General features: G+C 32.0%; 2 protein-coding genes and 1 long non-coding RNA gene across 4 annotated transcripts in view; 2 read left to right on the forward strand and 1 right to left on the reverse strand.

Moving 5' to 3' along the window:
* Positions 1–1245: 1245 nt before the first annotated feature.
* LOC139501870 (uncharacterized) lies at positions 1246–24267 on the reverse strand. Of its 2 annotated transcripts, XR_011658667.1 has the most exons (7): positions 24005–24267; positions 20189–20881; positions 18022–18133; positions 14168–14269; positions 13692–14000; positions 2968–4380; positions 1246–2787 (listed from the first exon to the last, which is right to left on the reverse strand). XR_011658667.1 is itself a non-coding variant. In XM_071291100.1 (6 exons), exons 2-6 carry the CDS (start codon positions 20282–20284, stop codon positions 3836–3838), a joined length of 1164 nt encoding a protein of 387 aa, XP_071147201.1. In that variant the 5' UTR covers positions 20285–20881; positions 24005–24267; the 3' UTR covers positions 1246–3835. The 2 variants fall into 2 exon arrangements, 1 of the variants encoding a protein (XP_071147201.1); XM_071291100.1 differs by having other exon boundaries at positions 1246–4380.
* On the forward strand, positions 2700–3101 carry LOC139502005 (annexin A7-like). The gene has a single exon (XM_071291325.1). It carries the CDS (start codon positions 2700–2702, stop codon positions 3099–3101), a length of 402 nt encoding a protein of 133 aa, XP_071147426.1.
* Positions 20433–25811, forward strand: part of LOC139501876 (uncharacterized) — a 205123-nt gene continuing 199744 nt past the window's right edge. Inside the window, exon 1 of the long non-coding RNA XR_011658671.1 lies at positions 20433–20443. This is a non-coding gene — a long non-coding RNA (uncharacterized lncRNA). The remainder of the gene's footprint in view (positions 20444–25811) is intronic.

Raw genomic sequence — 25811 nt, forward strand, 5'->3', positions numbered from 1 at the left:
ATTATCTGCGTCGTAAGAGTATAGTCTCATTCTGCGTCTAAAGTTTATAGTCTCATCGACGTATATTTCACATCTTTTTATTATCTGCGTCGTAAAGACATACTAGTCTCATTGACGAATATTCCACATCTTTTTTTATCTGCGATATAAGGGTATAGTCTCATTGACGTATATTCCACATCGTTTTATTATTTGCGTCGTAAGGGTATAGTCTCATTGATGTATATTCCACATTTTTTTATAATCTGTGTCGTAAGGGAATAGTCTCATTGACGTATATTCCAAATCTTTTTATTATTTGCGTCGTAAGGGTAGTCTCATTGCTGTATATTCAACATCTTTTTTATTATCTGCATCGTAAGGGTATAGTCTCATTGACGTACATTCACCATCTTTTTTATCATCTGCGTCGTAATGGTATAGTCTCATTGAAGATGTGGTATAAGTGTAAATTAGCCAAATCTCCATAAAAGCCAGAATTTATAAAAGTAAACCTTTATAGGTTAAAGTACGGTCTTCAACACGGAGCTTTGCCTCATATAGAACAGCAAGCTATAAAGTGCTTCAGAAATTACTTGCTTAAAACCATTTAAACGGGAAAACCAACGGTCTAATATAAAGAAAAAACGAGAAACGCGTATACACCACGACAACAATCGACAAATACTGAACATCAGATGATTCCTGACTAAGGAGAGGTGCAAAATATTGCACACTATAATATATGAATTGACATGTCTTAACTCAATCAAAAGATATATTAACTCAAGTGACATAAATAAACTCATCACATATACCAGGACTAAATTTTGTATATACGCCACTGAACGAATACATTTGATCGATGATAAACCTGTTTTCCTTTTTTGTCGTGTTGTTACTGTCTCCTTCACATATATTACATCTTTTTCTTATGTTTTGTGGTCATGATGTACTATATCACTGACGTATATTTTACATATCATTTTTCGTTTGCGTATGATGTCATTGACGTATACCACTTTGGCTTTCTTTTTCTGGCTTTCGTTTTCGCAAGGACGTGAAATATTAAAGGTGGTTTCTACAACGTTTAGTGGCAAATATAGGAGCAGACAGGAGAAAAATTAGGTTCTTCGTACAGTTATGTCTACCAAAACAGACATGAGGTTGTGTTTGGTTGTTGTTAAATGCTATAAGGGACAATGAACTGAAGAATAATAATGACAAACTTAAATTTTGAAAGTTTTTATATTGAGAACAGTTTAAGATTAAAGACATACACATATATGATTAAGCTGTCTATAATAATATTTATTAATAACGCAAAACACTCGCGGTGGGTTAAAATCAAAACATTACACATTGTGTAACATGAACAAAAAACATTTCAAAAAGTTCAAAAAGTTCAAATTAATAATATGTACATAAAAAATAGTTGCTGGTTCTTATAGGATGCACTAAAATGATCCATTAACAACACGTCCTTGACGGATGCAAAGTTTTCAACAAATAGCATGTACATGTATAGCTGTTTCTTTAAGCGGCAATCATGTATTACAAACATGAACAACTACATGCTTTTAGCTAAAAACAAATTTTGAACCTTTAAGATACTATTGTAGTAATTCTGTAATATAATTCATCAAGTTGAATTTGTATTCGGGTGATAACACAAACCCATAAATTCATTTCGAATGACTATATGTAAACAAATCTGAATCGAATAAACCAGTTACAGCCGATTGCATTGAGGGTGTAGGTAAAGGTAATATCTTTGGTTAGCTTGCTTGCTAGCGGAACCGTGAAGTCATTATTAGGTAAGGTATACATATATACATTCATGGATCTACAATCTGTCGATACCTGTATCTTGGCATTGCACAAGGTCATGTTTTTCTCTCTGTTTATGACGTCTTTACACTAAATCCATTGGATGTTGGATGTGTACAGATTGATAAGTTAGTCTTAGATGCATGATTTGTTTTATTAGTTGTTAGTAGCTTTGAACTAGCTGTCACTTAACTGCGAGTACTCTCAGATCTGTTCATAGTGTCTTTTTGTTGTTGGGATGTACAAGTATCCGGCCACGTCCACTTGTATGTTTGTCCATCTGACGAGTTAAGCCCTTTTTCAACAGATTTCTATAGTTCTTATATTGTACTGTTATACCGCTGTCCCAGGTAAGGGGAGGGTTGGGATCCCGCTAACATGTTTAACCCCGCGACATTATGTTTGTATGTGCCTGTCCCAAGTTAGAAGCCTGTAATTCAATGGTTGTCGTTTGTTTATGTGTTACATATTTGTGTTGCGTTCATTTTTGTCTATATTAGAAGGCCTTTAGTTTTCTCGTTTGAATTTTTTTACACTGTCATTTCGGAGCCTTTTATAGCTGACTATGCGGTATGGGCTTTGTTCATTGTTGAAGGCCGTACGGTGACCTATAGTTGTTAATTTCTGTGTCATTTTGGTTTCTTGTGGAGAGTTGTCTCATTAGCAATCATACCACATCTTCTTTTTTTATATATACCTCCCTATTTTCTAAATATGAACACACAAATACACTTAAAACATGTCATACAGTTTAATATAAATAGAACTTATAATAGCTTAATCTGTTGTTTGTCGTCAAATGGCAAATATGTCATGCCTATCCAGTACGAGAACAAATTGGCAGTCTATATTGAATGTAAGTCTTCCAGGATAAAAACAAAAGAAATAAAATGAAAAACGGAGTACCAGTCAAAGAGGGAGTACCAGTCAATGAGGGAGTACCAGTCAAAGAGGGAGTACCAGTCAATGAGGGAGTACCTGTCAATGAGGGAGTACCAGTCAATGAGGGAGTACCAGTCAAAGAGGGAGTACCAGTCAATGAGGGAGTACCAGTCAAAGAGGGAGTACCAGTCAATGAGGGAGTACCAGTCAATGAGGGAGTACCAGTCAATGAGGGAGTACCTGTCAATGAGGGAGTACCAGTCAATGAGGGAGTACCAGTCAAAGAGGGAGTACCAGTCAAAGAGGGAGTACCAGTCAATGAGGAAGTACCAGTTAATGAGGGAGTACCAGTCAATGAGACAGCAACCCAACAACACCATACAATAATTAATCTGTTTCGATTTTTTTAATTTAAAACCAACACATTCGTATATAATATTTGTTTCGAATACCAAAAATAATGCTGAGGATATGCATATGACTTAAATACAAATGTCCTCTTAAACAGTGTATAAATGGTTTTAAAAGATATCATGCAAAATAATTTGATTTTGTTTTCTTCTTCAAAAATCACACAGTTAGTGGATGTGTCCCAAAGGACAACACATCTTTGCAGCATTTCTTTACATTTCCACATACAGTTGATTTGTTGTCACACATGAAATTTAAGCGTTGATCATAGATAACATGTACATAGCAAAATTGTTAGTATTATCTTTAATCTGAATATAACTGTACAGATCGTGACAATCAATTAATTTAGATTTATAGCAAAGAAAACACAAATAAATAGAAGATATAATGGATGACTTAACACAAAAACAGAACCGAGTCCGAATAAACTCATTGTCTGAAAGAATGATTCATGTTAATTTATGTTTCACGTCGAAAAGAAACAGATTTGATTTTTCTATAAAATTACAAACAAGAAGAGTATTTTCTTTTTTGTCAAAATAAATTCCCCACGGCTTTCTCATTCCATCTGATTCAGTAAGAAGTTCTCTATGATGTTTACCATCATCTGATACAACTGTTACAGTGTTCGTCCTGCAATCAGTAACATAAACATTCCCCTCATTATCTGTTGTTACACGAATTAAATCTTGAAATTCATCAATTTCAAACTTCCACATTACTTCTCCATCTAACGAGCAGCAGTATATTGATGTACGTTTATACAGACCAACCTGTCTCTTTCTACTGTAATGTCGTGGATAAAGTATGCAGGTGCCGGTATAGTATATATTACTTTACCTGCCAGGTCCATCACATGTATTATAATCCTATCAATAACAACGTACAGGTTATTATCATTATATGATATTCCGCCGCAGTAACCACTGCTCTTGATTGTACGGGTGATAGAACGTGTAGATATATCTATTATCAGTATGGTACTGTTATATCTACAGGATACTGCTACAGTATTACTTTCTATCTCTGTTATATACCATGGTTGATAGGACAGAGCAATGTGATGAATATCAGTACCGTCTGAATTACAAATAATAAGTTGTTTATTCAAATAGTCGTTAAATACTAATGCATTGCCTGTTTTGATACAGATATTAATCATCGGATTCTCATTCTTTGAGTTTTTAATATTTAACTGTTGGCGCAAAGTGACAGAAACAGGAAGGTTGGTTTTGACAGATGTTTGATCCTGAATTTCTTTGTTTGGTTCATTTTCTGAAATAAATAATCAAGTTTTGAATTGGTTATTTCATAAATCTATTATCTTATTTATAATGCAATTAACATAATATTACAGTAAAGTAGATTGAAGAATGTACAAAAAAATAATTTTGCATTCTATATTATGTATTATAATTGATTTTTTCACCACCTCAAATTTTCTCTCCAGTGTTAACGATTTATTTGAATAATTGTCACTTGGAACTCGTATAACTAAAAAAAAATCGTAAAAAAGTTGAATAAAAAGTGTAAAATGACAGAGATTGATAAACAGATATATGTAGAGCACAGTCATGTACTTGATTTACCAATACAGTAAAATATATGTTTTATTCTTAATGATTCGGGAGAACATAAATATTATAATTATGCACATCTTAGTACATGATGTCTTTCGATGAGCCCCCAACTAACAACGATAGAGAAATCGGTACAAATCTCTCCGTTTAAAACCAAGGTGTCGCCTCATGTAGCTATGTGGGATGTATAAATACGCATCCACGTCAGTTCAGAATTAGAACGTTGAATATGATGTAGGATAATGACTTGCAATCCACGAAAAGAAATTATCCACAGTATTCATTATGACTCACACAAGGGTGACTGGAGAATAGAAATATGGTCCCTTTTGGTCTGCCTCCGACCGGCAGTAAAACCCTTGCAAAGTTGGGCGTCCATTCGGCTGTGGGGGATTTATCAAGTACGCAGCCACGTCCGGTCAGATTGGAGACGTTAGACCTGAAGCCCCGTATAAAGCGAGATCAACGATCTTTGCACGTTAGGAATACGAAGTCTTTCTTCAACTCTTTGAGCGGTCCGTAGGTGGCCTATTGTAACGCTAAATTGCTGTGCCTATCCTATATACCCTCATTTTCCTGTGGTAGACTAAATATCCCCGACTTCTATTACATACAGGAATTATCCATCGTGTGTATTGTATGTTTGATAGCGTCCTTAACTTGCAACCAACAATCAACAATCAATCATTATAACTCAATCTTAAATGCTCCAGATTAAGTTTATTTGAGTTTTACGTAAAAAAAGAAAAGGAAATACAGTTTTTTTTTTAATTGTCAGTTGTATTTGTGACCATTTAAACCAACAATAAGCTTTCATGAATTATGGTACTAGCATGTATTATAGGTCTAAAGCAAAATTTGTTAATCTGAAAATCTGTTTGCCTGTCTGAGGTTACGAGTCTTAGCTTGTCAGTCGTTGTTTTTTCTCAAATCTCATTGTATTTTATTTTTCATTTGCGGAATCTGGTACAGGTTGCTGATCTTTAAAAGTCTCTGTTGGATAGTTAGTCTGAAAGTGTTATTTGATGGAAGCCGTACGTGTATTATTACCAAGTAATACTTGTTTGTCATTGGGTCGCTGTTTTATTGACAGATACATCACAACTACTTAATTCTTACTTAAAGTATTCATTATAAATAGAGGTAAGGAGAAACTAATCCACAGAACCAAACTATACTGGCCTTTGTTAGTCTTGTATTATTTTAATTTTAGTTTCTTGTGTACAATTTGGAAATTAGTATGGCTTTCATTATCACTGGACTAGTATATATTTGTTTAGGGGCCAGCTGAAGGACGCCTCCGGGTGCGGGAATTTCTCGCTACATTGAAGACCTGTTGGTGACCCTCTGCTGTTGTTTTCTATTTGGTCGGGTTGTTGTATCTTTGACACATTCCCCATTTCCATTCTCAATTTTATTATCATTTCAGTCTTCATCTTAATCACAAAGGGTGACTGGGGAAGAGAGATCAGGTCACTAAGGCCTTCCGGTAGTACAACCCTTGGCAAAGTAGAGCACCATGTTGACTATGCGGGATACACAAGTACGCAGCCACGTCCACTCAGTATTGGGACATTAAATTCATCGTAGAGAATCACTGCACGTTAAGAACCCCTTCAAAACCACTGGCAATATTTCTGTCTGTATCTTATAAACACTAATTTTTCAGTGGCAGTTAAAATTCCTCCGATCTTCATCCCTAATAGCATCTACAACAGGACCTATCTTTTGTATTTATTACTAAATTGTCGTCAATTGCACGGAATATTTGCCAACGGACATTCAGCCACCAACAATCAATCAACTATGCTCGAGGGAGTTTCAATTTCTGTAATTAAAGAAGAAAAATTGTCCTATAAATCTTCTCGATACTGAAATACCTTCTCCTCAGCTGGGGAATCATACAGTACTCTCTGCAACACTGGTATCAACTCAGTGCAGGTAAATAAAAATAGCAGGTAATTAAAAACAACACTTCACCAATTTATTGTTTCGGAAATACTTATTTTTGTTTCCATTCTTGAACCATGTTAAGAACACCCTCCCCCTGTGGTCCTTACTACCTTTAACTTTGTTTATCATATGTTGTTTTTGTAAAACATAATACTTATATACTCATCCCAAGATCACATATTTAGGTTTTTAAGCTAGGACCCTTTTTAAAATAGTCTATAGAACTGAGGACAGGTGACTCTTGAAATGTTTACTTTTATTATGTATATTAATGATCTTGTTGATATTGTTTATTTTTATTTTGTTATATTGTGCAACATACTTTAAAAATGTAGAGCATTATGGCAATAAAGATTTGAATTCAATTCAATTGTATAAAAAACTAACAACCGAATTTATGGGGTCGAAATGAATAAAGTAGAAGCACACCGGCGATGTTGGCTAGTAGAGCGTTTTTTTTTTAATAGGAATTTTAAATTGTCTCACTTTACAGACAGTACTTGCATTTTAAATGTATTCTTTATTTATTCTCGTCTTGAAAATTTATGAAATATTTGCCATTGATCGTAAAGCAAACAACAATTAAGCAACTGACCTTTAATGAGGTTACTAGTAAGAAAAAATGTCTCTGCGGATTGTGGTGACCGATGTTTAGTTTCGTTCAAATTATTCTTCATAAATAAAACTTTAAATTTAAATGTGGGGAAAATGTAAATCATAAATATGCACAAAATAAAAGTTTTTACGGAAATTTACTAATAAATACGTTATTAAATATGATAAAAGATATAAATGAATTTAATACGAAAATAAAAGTAAATGGTCACAAAACTTTGTGATATTCGTGCTGCAATTTTAGTACAAAACTAGTTTTGTCCTTAGGTCCACTCGATTTCATTACTTGTATCGAATCAGGAATAGGTAAACAAGAAGTAAACTTTTCCCCATATTTGAACTATTTAAAATATGTTGCTTATAGTTCAAAAAAAGCAGCACGAAATAATTTAATATAATAGAATTAAATCTTTAACAAACATTTAACAATATTTTTTTTAATTTATTTTATCTAATGATAGTTTAATATTGTATTATTATTTTTAGTATTGAGTTTATGCCATATCTGTTGTTTTTATTACGTTTTAGGACGATGTAACCTTTAGGACTATCCTAAGACATCTAATTGTATATCCTAGCTTTAGGACCAAATTTAGGACATATCTTATTTTAGGAGACTTTCGTTAACCCGACTTAGGACTAAGATGTGTCCTAAGACCATCCTAAGACATGTCTTAGTCCTAGGACAGCTTCGTTGACACGGCCCCAGAGACACATGTCCTAATTTTTAAGAAAAGGGACATAAAAAGTATTTAACAAAAATAACCGGTTTTTCAAAACTATATTTTCAAAATGCACTGCATAATTTAAACAGCTTTAAAGTGTTTCATTTCATTTTATGTTTGTGTCAATGTTCATGACTTACGAGTATTATATTTATTGTGAAATTGATAGATGAGCGTTTTTTTTTTACAACTACCGAACAAAAGAATATAGCGAAAACGTCAATTAATGGACAAGCAACCCAACGAGAAAAATAAAATTTAAGAGGCATCTACATGTACATGTATAACTAGTTTGGAGTTAGAGAAATCATTCAATGCTTTATGATTCTATTCAGATTTGTGCGTTTTTCAATTTACGAATAAGTCAATAAGATAAAAAAAAAGTAATTGAAGCCAAAAAAAAAAAGGTACATGAAATAACGTAATAACATAAGTTTACATATACATATGTACCTAGTAGCATTTAATAAAACAACATTTGAACTTATTATTACCATTTTTTTTTCAATTGTAATTTTATGTTTATGTATATTTAATGTTACCCGATATGGAGTTCTTCTAAAAATAAAAATCATTTGAATAGGTATTTCTGGTGTATATACATGTATTACACGTGCTATCTACATGTACAATATACGGAAATGACACGGCTGGGTATTGTAAAGTTGCTGAAGGAAGATCAATGTCAGGTGTATATCCCCGGACGAAGAATTTACTGGTGTGTCAAAACGTTTAAGTGTAATTTGTCATATTGTAAAGGTTTGAATCTCGCTCGTCTCTTTTTTTTTTTATAATATGAATTGCGCCAACAAATGGAGTTTGACACATTCCCTATTTCCATTCTCTATTTTATTAAGTGTGTTATAATAACCTCGAAACGATTAACTTATTTACACCTTCATGTAACATTAGAATACTGACTTCAACTGTTAAATAACTTTATATTTACTAAAATTACTAAAATTTGAAATTATGTACTTTAAGAAAGTCTCCTTCTGTATGCCATGTTTTTTGTATCATTCCATCAGGTCCTTATTGCACTATTTTGTTCTAAGTGCATACACTAAGGAGGCGCTTTGCGGTATTTATTCTTGTACCTTTAAATACCGGAAAGGACCTCATCGGTGCACTAAGAACAAACATTTGAAAACAAGTCTATTAATATTTGCGCAATTAAATAATTGTTTTATTGGCGCAAATGAATGCTGCAGTTTTTACAATAAAGTGATGCAAAAAAAGAATTGGCGTAATTAAGTTGTGGCGCAAATTAATTCTTTTTTAGCGAAACTGGATATCGACCTTCAAAACATTGTATGTACACAAACGAAACAGTATTCATCTTATACGCAATCTAGCCGGAGAATAAAAAATCTGCAATTTGTGTAGGATTTCAATTCTAGAATGTAATGAACAAGTAAGAAGATCGTTAGAAACCTTAAGCGAATAGAAAATGAGCTGTGCACGATGAAAGTGAAAAAGTTGGTGCGTCGATAAAAAATTTCATAAATGCATGTGATAATTGTAAAATTTCAAGTCTTTAAATAACATCCATTTGCAGAACTGATTATTTCGATCCTTCAAATATGTGTAAAATAATAATAAAAAAATATATTATTCAGTCTCTTTCATGTAAATACTGTAGATTTGTATTTGATCATCGATTGCAAACATAACGCCCAGTGACAAATATTTGAATTTTCATGTATTCGTACAATGAACAAATCAACTTCTTTTAGATGTTTAGAATACAAATGATTGGTTATTAAAGGTAAATGATTTGCGAGAGAATAAGTGAAACTTGGCCAGAAGCTTACCTCTATGATAAAGAAATATAAAAAAGGTAGAGTTATTTTTTAATTCTGTATTTTACTCATACATGGACTTAAGCACTTTTAACAGTAAAAAAAAACAGTTTTAACACCGACAGCAGGAATCACAAGCGACGCTGGTTCCATAGATATCTTCAACGAATTTTTATATATCCCTGGCAGTTTTCGGTATATACCAGACCCTGACATTGAGAAGAACAAATACCATAGATGTGTTGTCTTTTTTTCTAATACATTTAGATATAAAACGTTTACTTCATATAAAGCCTCATTTATATAACATATGTTGTTCATGTCAAAATGTGATGGGAGGAAACGTTTCCCCTTCGTTTTATATATATTCCATAATATTAGTTAGAGATTTAATCCAATCCAAACTAATAATTGTTTTTTTTTATCTCGCATTTTTTTTTTTATTAAATCATTTTAACTCAAAACTATAATAATTGAAATAACTTTCTGAAATAAAACCCTAACATACTTGTATATCAGACGCTTAACAAAACGATATACCATACGATTGATGAAACGCTAAACGATATTACATACCATACGATAAACGAAACGCTAAACGCTAAACGATACCATAAACCATACGACAAATACAACGATTAACGATACCATGAAGCATACGTTAGACAAAACCCTCAACGGTGACATTTACCATGCGATGAACGAACGCTGACCGAACGTTGTACGGACGCTATACGAACGATGTACGGAAGATGACCGATCTCTATACGAACGATTACCGAACGCTGTACGTACGATTCCCGAACGAAAAAGTGTTAACTTTTACGTTACAGGGACTGTAGTAGTCTGTTGTTATTTATGTATTATTGTCATTTTGTTTATTTTCTTTGATTACACCTTCCGACATCAGACTCGGACTTCTCTTGAACTGAATATTAATGTGCGTATTGTTATGCGTTTACTTTTCTACGTTGGCTAGAGGTTAACCCCGCCGCATTTTTGCGCCTGTCCCAAGTCAGGAGCCTCTGGCCTTTGTTAGTCTTGTATTATTTTTATTTTTAGTTTCTTGTGTACAATTTGGAGTTTAGTATAGCGTTCATTATAACTGAAGTAGTATATATTTGTTTAGGGGCCAACTGAAGGAAGCCTCCGGTTGCGGGAATTTCTCGCTACATTGAAGACCTGTTGGAGACCTTCTGCTGTTGTCTTTTCTATGGTCGGGTTGTTGTCTCTTTGACACATTCCCCATTTTCATTCTCAATTTTATCAATAAAAAAAACTGATGTTGTAAATAGATAAATAAAAAGTAATAAAACTTTGAAGTTTTGTAGTTATTGAAGAAAGGAGAGAATGAAATACTGGAGGAAGTTCCATACAATTAGTCGAATAAAACCGATAATATCATATTCAATGAAATGTTTTGATAGGACAAACAAAGTCTACTTAAAGATCATCGGTTCCAACATACATAGTAACACAAGCTTGAAATTGTATAAAGAGTAACAAATCATCACCATGTACACTACCAAGAATTAACTCACAATTCTCTTGTACTATTATCCGCTCTTGTACATCAATACTAAACGGCTACATGATAAAATTGTAATCTTGAACTTTTGATAAATTCATTTACTTACATTTGTTCGGTAATTTTTGTTTTCAGTACTGATGTTTTCGCTACTGGGACAGTTCTAATTGCTTAGTATTGTGACAGTCATCAGTTTCCAATACTGCAACAGCACTGATATTAGCAGTACTGTAACAGTACTGGTTTTTCAGTATTATTTCAGTACTATTTATAGACTCATTTATGACAGTAATTATTCAATACTTACTTTTGATTGTTGGTCCTGATTGGAATTTCATCTTGTTGAAGTGACTTTTGTTGTGAAATTTTTTTTCGTTTGTTTGTTAGTTTAATTTTAATAACTCTTTTCATAATGATAAGAAATAAGGAGATTGTTTAATGATTTTAAACAAGACAACCATTCACTAGACATACACCATTAAAATGTTGATATTAAGTATTCTTTTGTTAATTCTTATATGTAAATGTTTATAAATTGGGTGTGGTTTACAATATTTCAGTAAATTTTGTATTGAGTAATTGTTGCAAAACAGAATAGCACCTGTAGGGTTATGAAACATCATATTGGAGTGCTATATAGACTTTGTTACCTCCAACATTATAGACTTACAACTATGAAATAAAATATGTTATGGTATTGATAATTCATTTTTCGTTGTTTGATCATACGTGGTTTCACTTTCACTTTTCACTTCCTCTGGCCTTTGTTAGTATTGTGTGTTTTTTATTTAATTTTAGTTAATTGTTTTGGAGTTTAGTGTAACGTCCATTTTCACTGAACAAGTACGCATTTTGCTAAGGGGCCATCTGAGAACCTCCTCCGGTGCGGTTTTTTTTCTCGCTGCGTTGAAAACCTATTGGTGACCTTTGTCTGTTGTCTGCTCTTTGGTCGGGTTTTATCTCTCTTTGACATATTCCCCATTGACATTTTCAAATGAACATAACGTCATAATTAAACGAACTCCAAAATAAAAGGCTCGAGCATAACAGTCACACACGTTATCACGTTAAACTACTTAAGGTGGTATGGGTGTCTTCCTCCATCTTGGATTGTAAAAAACAGAGAATCAAAGGTCCAGATTTTCCATCAAGTTAGCAAAATTTGATGCAGGAATGCAGATGTTTAATGTACATTTTCATTTAAAAGTACCAATTTATAAGAATATAACTTCTAAATATTAATATTTTTGCAAATGTTAATTTTTTTGGTTGTTTTTATTTTTTTTTAAAATTGGCATTTTAAGGGGAGGTAACTCTTAAAAAGTGCATTTTCTGAAGGATTCTGTATGGAATTTTCCTATTTTGTATTTTAGCCGGAAAAAAACGTACGGTGACCCTATCTTTTCTTTTGATATTCTCAAAGCAGTGTATGAAAGCTATCTTTTCCTGAAGTATTTAATAATTCTATCACTTTGTTTAGTTTCTAATCACAAAATGGTGTTTTTTCCTGTATAATCCATACAAAATGTGTCATTTTGTCCCGTCCTGTAGCTTGAGAAAATGCGCGGTGACCTATCATTTTTATTATATTTTTCAACATGTATCAATAGATACAACGTTTTGGCAAAGTATGAACAAATTCTATCATTTTTATTTTAGACTCCCATACCACCTTAAGCCAGTTAAAATGAAAAAAAAAATATCACCAATTGAGGAAAATGAAATATTTAATACTCTATTCAATCAAAACAATATTTTGTTCAAGAAAAAATACATTACAAAATTTCATTCCGGGTACAAGACTCGAATCCCGCTTTATGCATATATATATTTTATCGTTATGACTTTCGTATCCAACTACTTTACGATGAAGGCTTTTAGCGAGGTGGTATTACAAAAAAAGTAAAATTAAGATATATACACATGATTGCTAAATCTTAGTTGTTGCAATGTCTAACATGCATGATTAACCTGTAACAAGTGTATACACAATTAAATCATATGTAACTCTGTTAACTTGTTGGCTTCCTCAATGTGAACCGTTTGGATATAATAAATTCCAATCATTAAATAATATAATTGACAACATATGAAAATATGTTTATGTTAAACTCTTGAAATGTTGTCAAAATGTAAAATAGACAGAAATGGCTTAAGTTAGATTATTAGTAGTGCATTCAACTGCTTTTTATAAATTCTCTAATACTGTCAAAATAGGCCAAATTTATTACGTGTGAGGGCAATCAATTAAAGTTGTTTTCAACTTGCCTATATTTCTGATTGCCATCTCAAAAAGAAAAAAAAAACATATCCGGGTTTAACTGGTACTTTAAAGTATTTCAGATGTTCTTATTAAGGATATCAAAAATAAAAAAAAAAATACCTGATCTGTCTGGTACATTTAAGTTAACACACAATTCTGCATTTTCCATTGTATCAATTTCCGCATCTGATAGCATCGTAGACATAAGTTTGTTAATTTCGGAACGAAGTTCATGAACATTTCCTAGGACCTGTTTTGCTATTTCTGCATACATGTTGAGGTCATCAATTGAAATAGCTTTAATTCTGATATTCATGTCTGGTGTTCCGGTTAATCTGAATTCATCTATAGCTTCAAACACTTTTGTTTTATCCCATGAATTCGGAATGTCAAGTTGCATGAAAACCGGTATAAGTATTCTCTTGTTGTCTGAAACATCAGAGTAAAACGAATCAATCATTTTCTATATATCGTGTTGATTTACAAGACATTTATAGAATCTAATATGATATTTTATATTTATAGTGTAACACTTAATGCGAAATAATGCATAATTTAGAATATCAAAATAAAATATTTTTCGTTAGAAATCATACCTTCCATTACTAGTTCGGTATCATCAAATAATTCCACATTCTCCTCACTACCAAATATGTTAACCATTAACTTTATCTTGTTAACCGTGCTATCAAGAGTTTCTGTAAAGAACAAGGTAAGTATGAAATTCAATAATAACGTGGTTGGTGTTTTGGTATTTTAGAGTTCAAAATGGCGAAACAATACAGCAATGACAAATGAATGAATACATGATAGTTCATGTCAACCGAAGAGACTGTCTACTGGTCCTGCAATATCCTCGGAGACTAAACGTCCAACAACAGTGGCATCATCACAGAGGTTGCAAATACTCACCACGGATCATGTAGATACCCAGCTTATAACTGTGCACTATATCCGCGTGTATTATCTACATATTCATCGGTGATACTCGAATCAAAACAGTTCAAATGCAAATATAAAAACAAGCTTTTCATTCTAAACAAAACAAGGTTTTGATTGGATTCGTTGTCCATTGCAAACTACGCAATATAACGTTAGGTGTAAATACTCGATTAATTTTTAAGAAGAGAAAAGAAAGAGTCACTTGTTCATGTTTTGCTGAAATTCTAGTTGGACAAAATTGTATATTAATACGATTATTTAGGACTTCATGTTGGTTTATATGTTTTGTTTCTATATAAGTTGTAACCCCCCCCCCCCTTTTTTTTTTTTTTGGTAAAAGCAGTACACAACGGAATCAATTAATTTTATATGTCAAATTAATACTCATAACACTTGACTGATTTTAAACCATATAAAATATACAGACATTCTTATTTATACAAATTGTAAAACTCAAAATGATAAAAGTCATAAATGTTTAACCAAAGATACATTGAAATTGAACTATTGATATGTTGCATGAACTACAATAAGAGTGAGTACGAGTATATCAAAAGGGTAAAGGTCTGCTGCTATGAATTCGGCCTTGTGAATCCACACATAGACAACATGTCACATTCAGGAATAAGAAACAGATCAGACGACTAGTATAACATCTAAAATTAAATAATTAACAAAAAACAAAACAAACAGGAAAGCCAGAAATAAACGACAACCACTGAATTACATACGTCTTACTTGAGACAGGCACATTCAGAAGGTGATGGGATTCATCATGACTGACTGATTCGTGACTGCTTATTCCTTGTCCTGACTTGAGATACTGTGAAAGTACTTTAATTCGTGGGTATCAATTTTCGTGGTTTGAGCAATATTTACATGTTCGTGGGTTTTTAAAGTCCTGGACTTTAGTTTTCTAAAACAAAATGAAAAATTGAAGCCTTAGGAACCAAGGTTACAAATTGTCTAGATTGAAGAAAATTGCAAAGTATTGGGATCTTTTCATGTCTTGATTTGGACAATGGTTGTTTTATTTCGTTGGACACTTAAATTCGTGGATAAAGTCATCCACGAAAACCACGAAAATAGGTACCCCACGAATAAAAGTATTTTCACAGTATGATATCATTACCCTTACGGAGTAAGTAAGACCAATCTTGTTTTTTATATAGTTCGTATTCATTCCAGTTAGCCATATAGTGTTCTGTAAACCGTTAATTGCCTTTTTATCATGTCATGGTGTTGTATGTGTCTCTTAAAATTATACTTTAAAAAAAAAACTACAACCCGCACATAGTATCGATCTACTAGAAGTTACTGTAATCTAGTTCAAAGACAATAATCATTATAAATTATAAATCAAGTCAACATATCATCCAGTACGGATCAAATGATTTTTGTATACATACTTGATAAACAGCCCGATAAAAAAATCTATTTGTTTGTATAACTGTATAGTTATACATATTAAGTTATGTTTTAATCTATTGAGAACAAAATCGTTTTAAATACCGATAAAGATCTAAAAAATACGTAAGGTTCATCTGACGGAATTGAAAAATATGGCCGTTTTATACACTCAAAAATGTACTACGAGTACAGACAAACTGATACATCTAGAAAAGTTTTAAGGCATGGGTGGACTTCGGTATATACAAGTTTTATGAAGTCTATGTTTCAGGAAATAAATGACTTATCTGGATTTTGACGTGCATTTTATTTTCAGTCTGCAGGATATAGCAAAATAAACAAACACACGAGTTTTATTTGATATGGTCCACTCAGTTACAGTTAAAATCACCTATTGTTTACATGTGTCTATTGTCCTTCTTTATCCATTCAAATCAATACTACTCACAACATCGATTATATGAGGGCAGCTTCGCAAAATTTTTCCCAACTTAATTTATTTTTTCACCTTCTGCAGGAATGAAAAAGATAATCGCAAAATCAAAAAAGTTTATAATATTCTGAACCATATGCATTTAAAAATTAATTATCTAGGTCCAGCCATTCCTCAAAACTTTCGTGGACATGATTTTCTGTACTCAGAGTAAAATTGATGGTGTAAATTCGGCCATTGTAGCCAAAAGGTTATGATGAATCTTAAAGACATTATACCACCGTGTTAAATTAACAGCTATAATTATAAGTTTATTCAAAGGATTACAGAGTTTAATTTGGATCGTATCTAAGTTTACGGACTTTTTGAACGTCATATTTCTTTCATCTCATTTTGTAGGACTTTCCTGTATTAAATGTGTATAGTTTCTAAGTGTGTGAAAGCCTACAAATGTCATTTGTCAGTATTCAGTACTGCCCTAAAAGTAAAAAGGATCATATTCAAATATATCGATGCAATATCCTATACTATTTATCGGGATATTTTCGAATTCAAAGAACTTTGCTACAACTATCTAGCGGACCATTTTTTGCAATGCTCTACAGTCATTCCTTGATCTTTTTAGAAGAAATGGTTCGGATTTTGGATAATTTTGTTTTCCTTATACATGATATTAATGATTCTCAATTGTCTCCTTTAATTAGTTTTCTTCTCTTTTAAATTAACTAAAATCTAACGGATAATATAAATGAATATTGTTTACCATCTCATAATCTTATGTTTCTCACACAAGAACAAAAAGGAAAAGAAATGCTAAACCCCTCTTTCATGGAACATGTTGAAAACAGTGGCTTCTTTTACAAAACAGTCATGAAAACTAATGGTAGGAGTCTTGTAATTTTGTCCATATTTTCATTACAATAGAATTGTAGTTTCCTTACTCTATTATGTTTTATGATTTTTTTAGTGCCGTATGGAGACAGTAGAGTGCCTCCCCGTGCTTCAGGTTAATGTTCTTATAATATACTAAATTATTGAGTTTGTGTCCAAATCCTCCTAATGCAGGAGTTTATCGCTGTATTGAAGACGCATTTGTGGCCTTCGGCTGTTGTCTGCTCTATGGTCGGGTTGTTGTCTCTTTGATATATTCCCCATTTCCATTCTCAATTCTATGTGTATATGACTATGAATATACTTTTATTGTGTATTCAATTTAGGATTTTATAATATTAAATTAGGTTTTAGGTTTTACCAAGACGGTCTTGAATATGCATGTAGTAATTAACAGAAATTATCCACAAGATAAAAAAAAATAATAAACCGAAACACAACCGCGATAAGAACACTGCAAACCACAAAAAGCAATATGAGTCCATAAATCACTGCACATGAAACTAACAACTGAGTAACACAAACCCTTAACGATCTGTAATGGGCTCCAGATAATCAATGATCAGTCAATCTGCAATAATTTATTCATATCCTAAAATTTCGGAAAATAAAGGAGATGTTTTATGTTTTTTCCAATATAATATTCACATTTAAGAACATCTAGTGTTTTGAATATTTCACATTAAATTGATATTCCATTAACAATTGCTTCTTCTAAAATCCTGAGGTATAAGCACATTATGATATTTCTGTTATAACATAGTGCATATTTACGTATTTTTCTCATGGTTTGATGACATTCTTTTTTCATCGATCTACTAAACAGCTTAGGCATGGTATGGTGTAAAGCAGCTGCTTTCTCTTCAATGACTTGATTTTGTGCTCTCTTGATAACATACATACGATATCAATATATGCAAATATAAATACATAAAATATAACTGTAACAAGAGGAATTAAGATCAAGACATCTAGTCGTTATCCTTTGTTGGACTGATAAATAATAAGTTTATGTGTTATTGTTGTACAGGTTGGGGACACCTCGACGAATAGGGAACTATTCCTAAGTGAGTAACTCTCACTCAATTAAGTTATCTTTTGATATTGCCAAAAACTATTTATCAAGCTGAGTCTCTAAACTTAAAAATGAAAAAAATTATAAAAAAGAAACAACCAATTCCAAATAATTATTTTTTTTATTTTTTATTTTTTTTTATTTTGGGTTTTAGAAAATTTAGTAGCCAGAAAAATTTTCAATTTTCGAATTTTCGGATTTTCGGATTATAACTGTAAATCAGGTTATGGATATTCGTTTTTTAAATAATTTGCTACATTTTCATGAAAATGGTTTATTTCAAGTATAAAATGTGTATTAAAAATATCATTTTTTAAACCAGAAAATATTCTTCATTTGAATGATAGTTACTAATTAGGCGGGTTGTCCCTAAACTGTTTTACATTTTTGTAAAGTATTTATAATTTGACATTCCAATCTAACAATTATGACAAAAACATAACTCTTTCAATAATCGATACTCTATTGATATATGTATGTTTTAAGCTTGTAACAACCTCTTTCTCTTTCTATTTCGAATGATCGTTGACTCGAACTTTTGTAACTATTTGTCTGTGTTTTTCAACCGCGAAACGCGTTGCGGAGGACATGGAAATACTGGGCGTCCGTGTATACGTACGGTCTGGTTAGCACTACATGTATCACAGGTCTTGCCATATTTTTATAAAACTTATACTATAGATTTATATCAGCAATATTTCTATAATGGTGGACGATCGAATTTTTTGAAAAAAGTTATGCCTCTCGGAAATATTAAATTTATGGAAAATGGCATTGTAGCGCTTTCATGGGTACCCTTTTGGTCATACTTTTATAAAACTTAAATCATAGGTTAATATCATCAATATCTCAGACAAGTTCTGTAATGGTGGACGATCGACTTTTTTTAAGAGTTATCTCCCTTGGAAATATGTGCAACGCGGGTGACACTTTAATTCTCTTCTTTAATTAAAGACTAAATCATTAAATAGAAAATAATCTAACATATATATCTGTTTACAAAACAGAAACAATTTTAAAATGTTATTCATGTTATTTCGTTGTTATATTTTTTTCCGTGTTTTTCAAAAACATACTGTTTTTTTTTTCTTTTAAACAGATATAATGTTTTGATAAAGTTTGTTTTCCAAATTCTAATATATCCTCATTAAATATTCTTCAAATATTTATGAGAAAAAGTATACTGAAATAAAAACCTTTCTTATCTAATGTTTTTCCTCATGTTATATTCATACATATAATCTACATTGCGTATGGATACAACTTAAATGAACAAAAAATAAAGATACATGCATTCCAAAAATGTCTGCTTTTGCAGCAATATAACATGATGGGTTTTTTTTATACTTGAAATTCTTCAACGAAATCGGTTATGACTTTATTCATAATTCATTTCTTCCTTTTTAAAGTAACTGTGTAATGCCAGTCAAAGCAATATTGATAGTACAGTCCTTCATAAGTAGTCTCAATCACAATTGGATCATATGCAAAGCTAAGACTAGATATTTTGATTTTTATCAAGAACAAGAGGCATACATGTTATTGCAAAAATATCATGAAGATCATTAATAAAACAGTTTAAAAATGTAGGTTTCAAACTATTCTCTTGATTCATAGTGCCATACAATTTTAAAATGAGATTCCTCTGTTATTATTTTTCAAATCCGTGTTATCTCTCGATTTGAGTATAAGTATAATGAAAGATTACCTCCAATTAGTGAAATATGTAAGTAAAGCCCACATGAACCAGTATTTGTCAACATGTTACTCCTCCAGATTTACAGTGCTCTCATTTTTGGTTTCTATTTCGGTCTAACTACTTTTCATTGCAATGAAGCTTTACAAATATAATAAAATAAATCTTACCTCAAATTCAGCGCATTTATTTCTCCAGTAATCTCGACAAATTATCTCATACTTTAACATGTAATCACCAATTATGGTAAGTTTTTGTGTTTGCATGATGTGTTTCTCAGCTTCGTCAGCATAGTCACTGCTTTTTTTCTTTAGCTATTCCCATAATGGACCCTTCTAGTTTTGTCCATTTTATGCCAAATATTTGATCTGTCATTTCTTGTATATCTGACAGATGGAATATTTCGTTCCGCACGTCTTTAATTTGTTCTATCCAATTATCTATCCCTAACGCGTGTTTTCCGCATTTCTGAATTATATAGTTTGCTAGTGTGATATCAACCACTCTGACATCTATGTGTGCTTTTGCAGAATATTCACAAATGCATATTTGAGTTAATTTATTATTGGCATATTTTTTGTGATCACGAATCTGGTTCCCTTCGTCTGATTTATACAGGATCAGTAACTGCTTCCTTGATATCAATTTCTCTTTTTTGATGCTAGGTATCCTGCATTCGCAACATTGAGATGTTTCGTAAATATGCACCAACTTGTGTTTCTCCTTATTCAGAAATGTTTCAAAACTATCTGGTCCGAGTATCTTTTCTTTAATATACTTAGAGATAACAAGGTATGCGACATCAACTATAAGGGCCACTAATTTAAAGTAGTTGTTTCTATGTTGTTGTGTCATATCTATATCTAAAGAAAATATTGTAATTTTTATATTAGAATAGAAACTATACCAAAAAAGTTTAATATAAATGTAAGTTAACGATTTATCATTATCTAATGTGAGATAAGGAACTGTACGGTTGGGGAATGGTGCTCCAACATAATTACGTTACCAGTACGAATCTGTTGACCGAAACGATATCTGTACGTCTCAACTTACAAGCGACTGATTGCCGGCGGCCATATTTCTTCATATACCAGAATAGTCGTCTAATTAGTATTCTCATCGATTGTGACATTTTCACTTATTTTGGACTCGCATGACAAGTGATGCAGGCAAAGCAGGAGACGATAACCATGTATACAAACCCTGTTTCGCTTATTTTTTTAGTTCGTTCGATTCCATTAATTTTTATGAATTAATCAGCTATGAACATAAGTACACAAAAACGGATAACTAAATTTCCATTTACGCAATGCATAATATCAGCAATGGTATCATTAAGCTTCATAGAACGTTATCATGAAGAGTAAAGATAGAATCTGTAGATGTGTATACGATAAACAATAAGTTGGAGGTGTCGGATGGGTATGAGGTTTTCATTTAAACAATTTGTTTTTTTTTAAATGTTGTGACGATCGAAATGTACTTTCCCGTTTTTTTGTATAGCATAATACAGTGTACAAATTTAGCAACCATACGAAATTTCTACTACCACCATGTACTTAAATTATTAATTTCATCAATTGTAATACCCCCCAGTACCGTGTAATTGATTTCACAGGTAAATTGTTTTGTAAACAAACGGAGATTGCGATGCAATCAGTGATTTTTATTGACAAATTTCTACTGGTCCGACGCAAATTTTACTAGTCCCGGACTACCGGACTAGCGCTAATTTCGACCCCTGACTTAAAATCACTCCAAAATTGGTTGAAATACACACTGGGTCAGACATAAACGGATTTATCAAGATATGTAACAGCAGATAATCCACGTAGAAGTATAAAAGGAAGATAATACCCTTCTTTTAGGGATTGGAATCCATAAAGAGATACACCAAATAAAATTTCTTTACTCTAACCTAAAGCAACCCATGTACCATACATGTACATAAAACTGTCAACTACAACTTATTTGCTACAGACATGTATTTAAATAAATGACCTAGAAGGATTGTCAATAGACGGTGTATATGTTTCGAAGGTTGTCCAGGTATGACGAACATAACCGGTTTAAAAATACACATTTAAAACACTACTATTTACCGTAGTATAAATAAACTCTTACTCTTGTATTGAACGCTATCACTGCCTTATAAGAGGAAACTACAATGACATGATGCAAATGTTTCTTACATGATGGGAATTCTCCATTTATATCTTGTCGTAATAGTTTCTTCTTATAAGGCAGTGATGGCGTTCCACACTCTTGTAACAAAAGAAGCGATGAAGTCGCTTTTGAAATTGTATCGATCGTTATGTATACGTGTTGTATTTAATGAAGTAGGTATATGTCTTTAATTCATTAAGTAAACATATTGTGTTCTGTCTTTGTCATTCTTAACAAATTCATAATTCATATACGTGTTGTATTTAATGAAGTAGGTATATGTCTGTAATTCATTAAGTAAACATATTGTGTTCTGTCTTTGTCATTCTTAACAAATTCATAACGATCTCAAATTCTTAGTTTGGCTTTATAGATATTTTGATATGAGCGTCACTAAATGAGTTCTATGTAGACGAAACGCGCGTCTGGCGTACTAAATTGAAATCCTGGTACCTTTGATAACTAATTATATATGATCACGTTTTAGAATTTTACACATATGATAATGCGATTAGACGAAAACAAGTTTGAAGTCACAAATTATGAATTTATAAAAATGACAAAGTTCTTTGATATAATCGTTGTTTATTTAATTGTTTGAAACGTTTACAACATACACATGTATACAGACATTTATTGTGGAAGTATAGTCTCAAATACAGAATTTCGACAACCGTGCATTTACGGTTTATATGTAAACATTGCAGAATTTCTTTTACAGAGTTAGGAGGAAGAAAGATTGAACGGTCACAGCTACCAGTTGAATGTCTCGGTACTGTATCGACATGTTTAGCGGTCTAAGATATTTGGATATTAGAAAAATAGTTTAAACTGTAATTTTCCCGGTTGAGTCCTCTTCGGCTGTGACATTTAATAGAGTGTAGATTCGCATGACAGGTGATGTTTGCATATAAGTCGACGCTTATCTGTAGACGCACTAGATTATTACTTTTGAAGATCATTTCCGCATTTTTCGTTTGCTGTATTGATTTGTCTCTTGGTAACCGGAAGTGACCAATTATCTCCCCGTTGTACAGGAAAAAGTATATTTTTTTTTTGGAATCAGTGTGAAAGAAGCTATCATATGAGACTGGATGTGATATTTACTTCACCGGAAGTAGCACATTATCTCCCTTATTTCACTTAAAAGTATATAGAAACCAAATATTTTTCGCATCAGTCCGAAGAAAATTATGATTATATGCTAGTTTTTACTTTGAGTAAACAGGAACTAGCTTCTTTTCAATAAATTTTAAAATGATGTGGAAAGACCTTCAATTGTCTCTGAAGAATTTGTTTTAATTTCTTATTGAAATTGTTTCTGGTTGTGATGCTGTTTCATTTGCATTTACCGACCATAGGAGAGCTGTATAGCCAGTCAAGGTCGTAAAAAACTTCCATTTGTTGTATTTGCATTTGCCAAAGTTATCACGTTTTTCAAGTTGATTTTATTCTATAAAACGGGTAAGTAGATTTAGGACAACATGCACTCTTTGATTCGAGCGCTTACTTCTTTTCACTGATATTTCTCATTATCGTTGGCTCTTCTCCTTAACGAAATTGTTCTCTCAATCGATTTATGACTTTCGAGCAGCGGTATACTACTGTTACCTTTTTTTTTTATTGTTATGCTAGTATTTAACCTTATATAAAGAGGGTGGGTACACATTCTCAATTATCGAACGATTTGATTGATTGATTGATTGATTGAAGGCATTTACAATCAAATCAAATTATCTTTTGTTTCAAAGATATTAAATTAGGTTTTTAAGATTGATAAACTGTAGGATAACGTAAAGTAAACCAAATGTTCTTACCTGAAACTATTTGATCAAGAGTCAAATAAGACAAAGATGATGTAATGAATTATTAATGTTGTCCATGATAAGTTATTGACTTGTAAGTACAGTGTCATTTGTGCAATATCATCACACATTCATAATTGTAGTGAAATGTTATTTGATATAACTTTCATTGTCAACACAACGGATTCCACATTTGAACTTTAAAAAAGATATTTTCTAATTACTTCGGACAACCCTAAACTTTGTAATTGTATTGTGTACCTTACATTGCAACTGATTTAGAATAACTCGTTGTATTTTAAATCAATAAACCTGATATTTCTCAATAGAAAACTGACAGACCGTGAAAATGATTTTTGAACTAAAGTTTGAAGTCTGGTATTTAACACTGACGTGACTTAGAATTGCAAATAAAGTATTGAAAAAATGTCCATTCTAAAATTTAAATGTTGTATTGTTTGGTCGTATAACTATTTTAATTTGAGTGTCACGGATGAGTCTTATGTAGACGAAACGAGCGTCTGGCGTATTTATCTATAATCCTGGTACCTTCGATAACTTTTAATAGAACGATGTCTACATAACCTTGCTTTTTGAACGCGATCTTAAACTACGCCAAAAACTACGTCAGATGTCATATGTCGGTCATACATCTATATTATTCGAAATTGTTGAATTCACACGTACATGAAAATTAAGTGTTAATTTTTATATTATCTTTTCAAATTAATATTAAAAGATATATTTGTATCCAGTTGTTACCTATAAAATAAAATGCATTTTTTATTGTTAAATTTCATAAAACGAAAATTACACGAAATAATGTCATTGTCTTGGCATTGCAATACAACAAAGTGACGCCACAAGTATACACTTGGAACTCAAAGGATTGGGTACGATAAGGCCCTAAAATGGCCCTCTTATTTACCTTAAATTTCAAATTGGGATTTATTAACCAATATCACGATGAATCTTAGTTAATACATTGACTAGAAAGGAAATAAGCCTTTGAGTTGAAAATAACAGTCCTGCGTTCTACTGATGACGTAACAAACAGTACTAATTTGTATTTTCCACGAAAAATCAACGAAAATTTGTAAATTCTACATTTATTATTGGACAGGAAACAAAGAGCGCATACGTCGACAAACAATTTCTTTGAACACAATGTTTGTAATGACATTTTACATGTTTAACTAAAATATTTAGTTTGTCGACCCCTCCGCTGAATGTTTCCTGGTCCTAAATTTGGTTAAAATCCTGCCAATTTGGTCAATTTTCGTCAAAATCTCTTACCTTATCCTATTTTGGATATAGAAACCAACGATGTAGAATCAAACTTTAACACATATAGTCATATTTTACTTCCTCACATGTCTTTAAGACAATTTCAAACAAATTTTATCTTGTACCATTCAATTTTTTAAACGGGGCCAAATATGGCCAATACCGAACTTACCCCTTTAGCTTGAACGGACAAAAACGCCTTACCCATATTTTGACTATTTTATTAATTGTGACTGTTTATTTAACGCATCATGTAAATGTAGCGGAATTTGATGAGACTGTTATTAAAGTGAGAGGGTTAGCGCTATAGAACCAGGTTTAATCCTTCATTTTCTACATTTGAAAATGCCTGTACCAAGTCAGGAATATGACAGTTCTTGTCCATTCGTTTTTGATGCGTTTTGTTTTTTGATTTTGCCATGTGATTATGGACTTTTCAAATTGATTTTCCTCTGAGTTCAGTATTTTTTGTGATTTTACTTTTTACCGGCATTTAAAAAAGATTAATTAAAATTGAATAAAAAAGATTGAC

The sequence above is a fragment of the Mytilus edulis genome, chromosome 13 (assembly GCF_963676685.1).
Source record: "Mytilus edulis chromosome 13, xbMytEdul2.2, whole genome shotgun sequence".
NCBI lineage: Eukaryota > Metazoa > Mollusca > Bivalvia > Mytilida > Mytilidae > Mytilus > Mytilus edulis.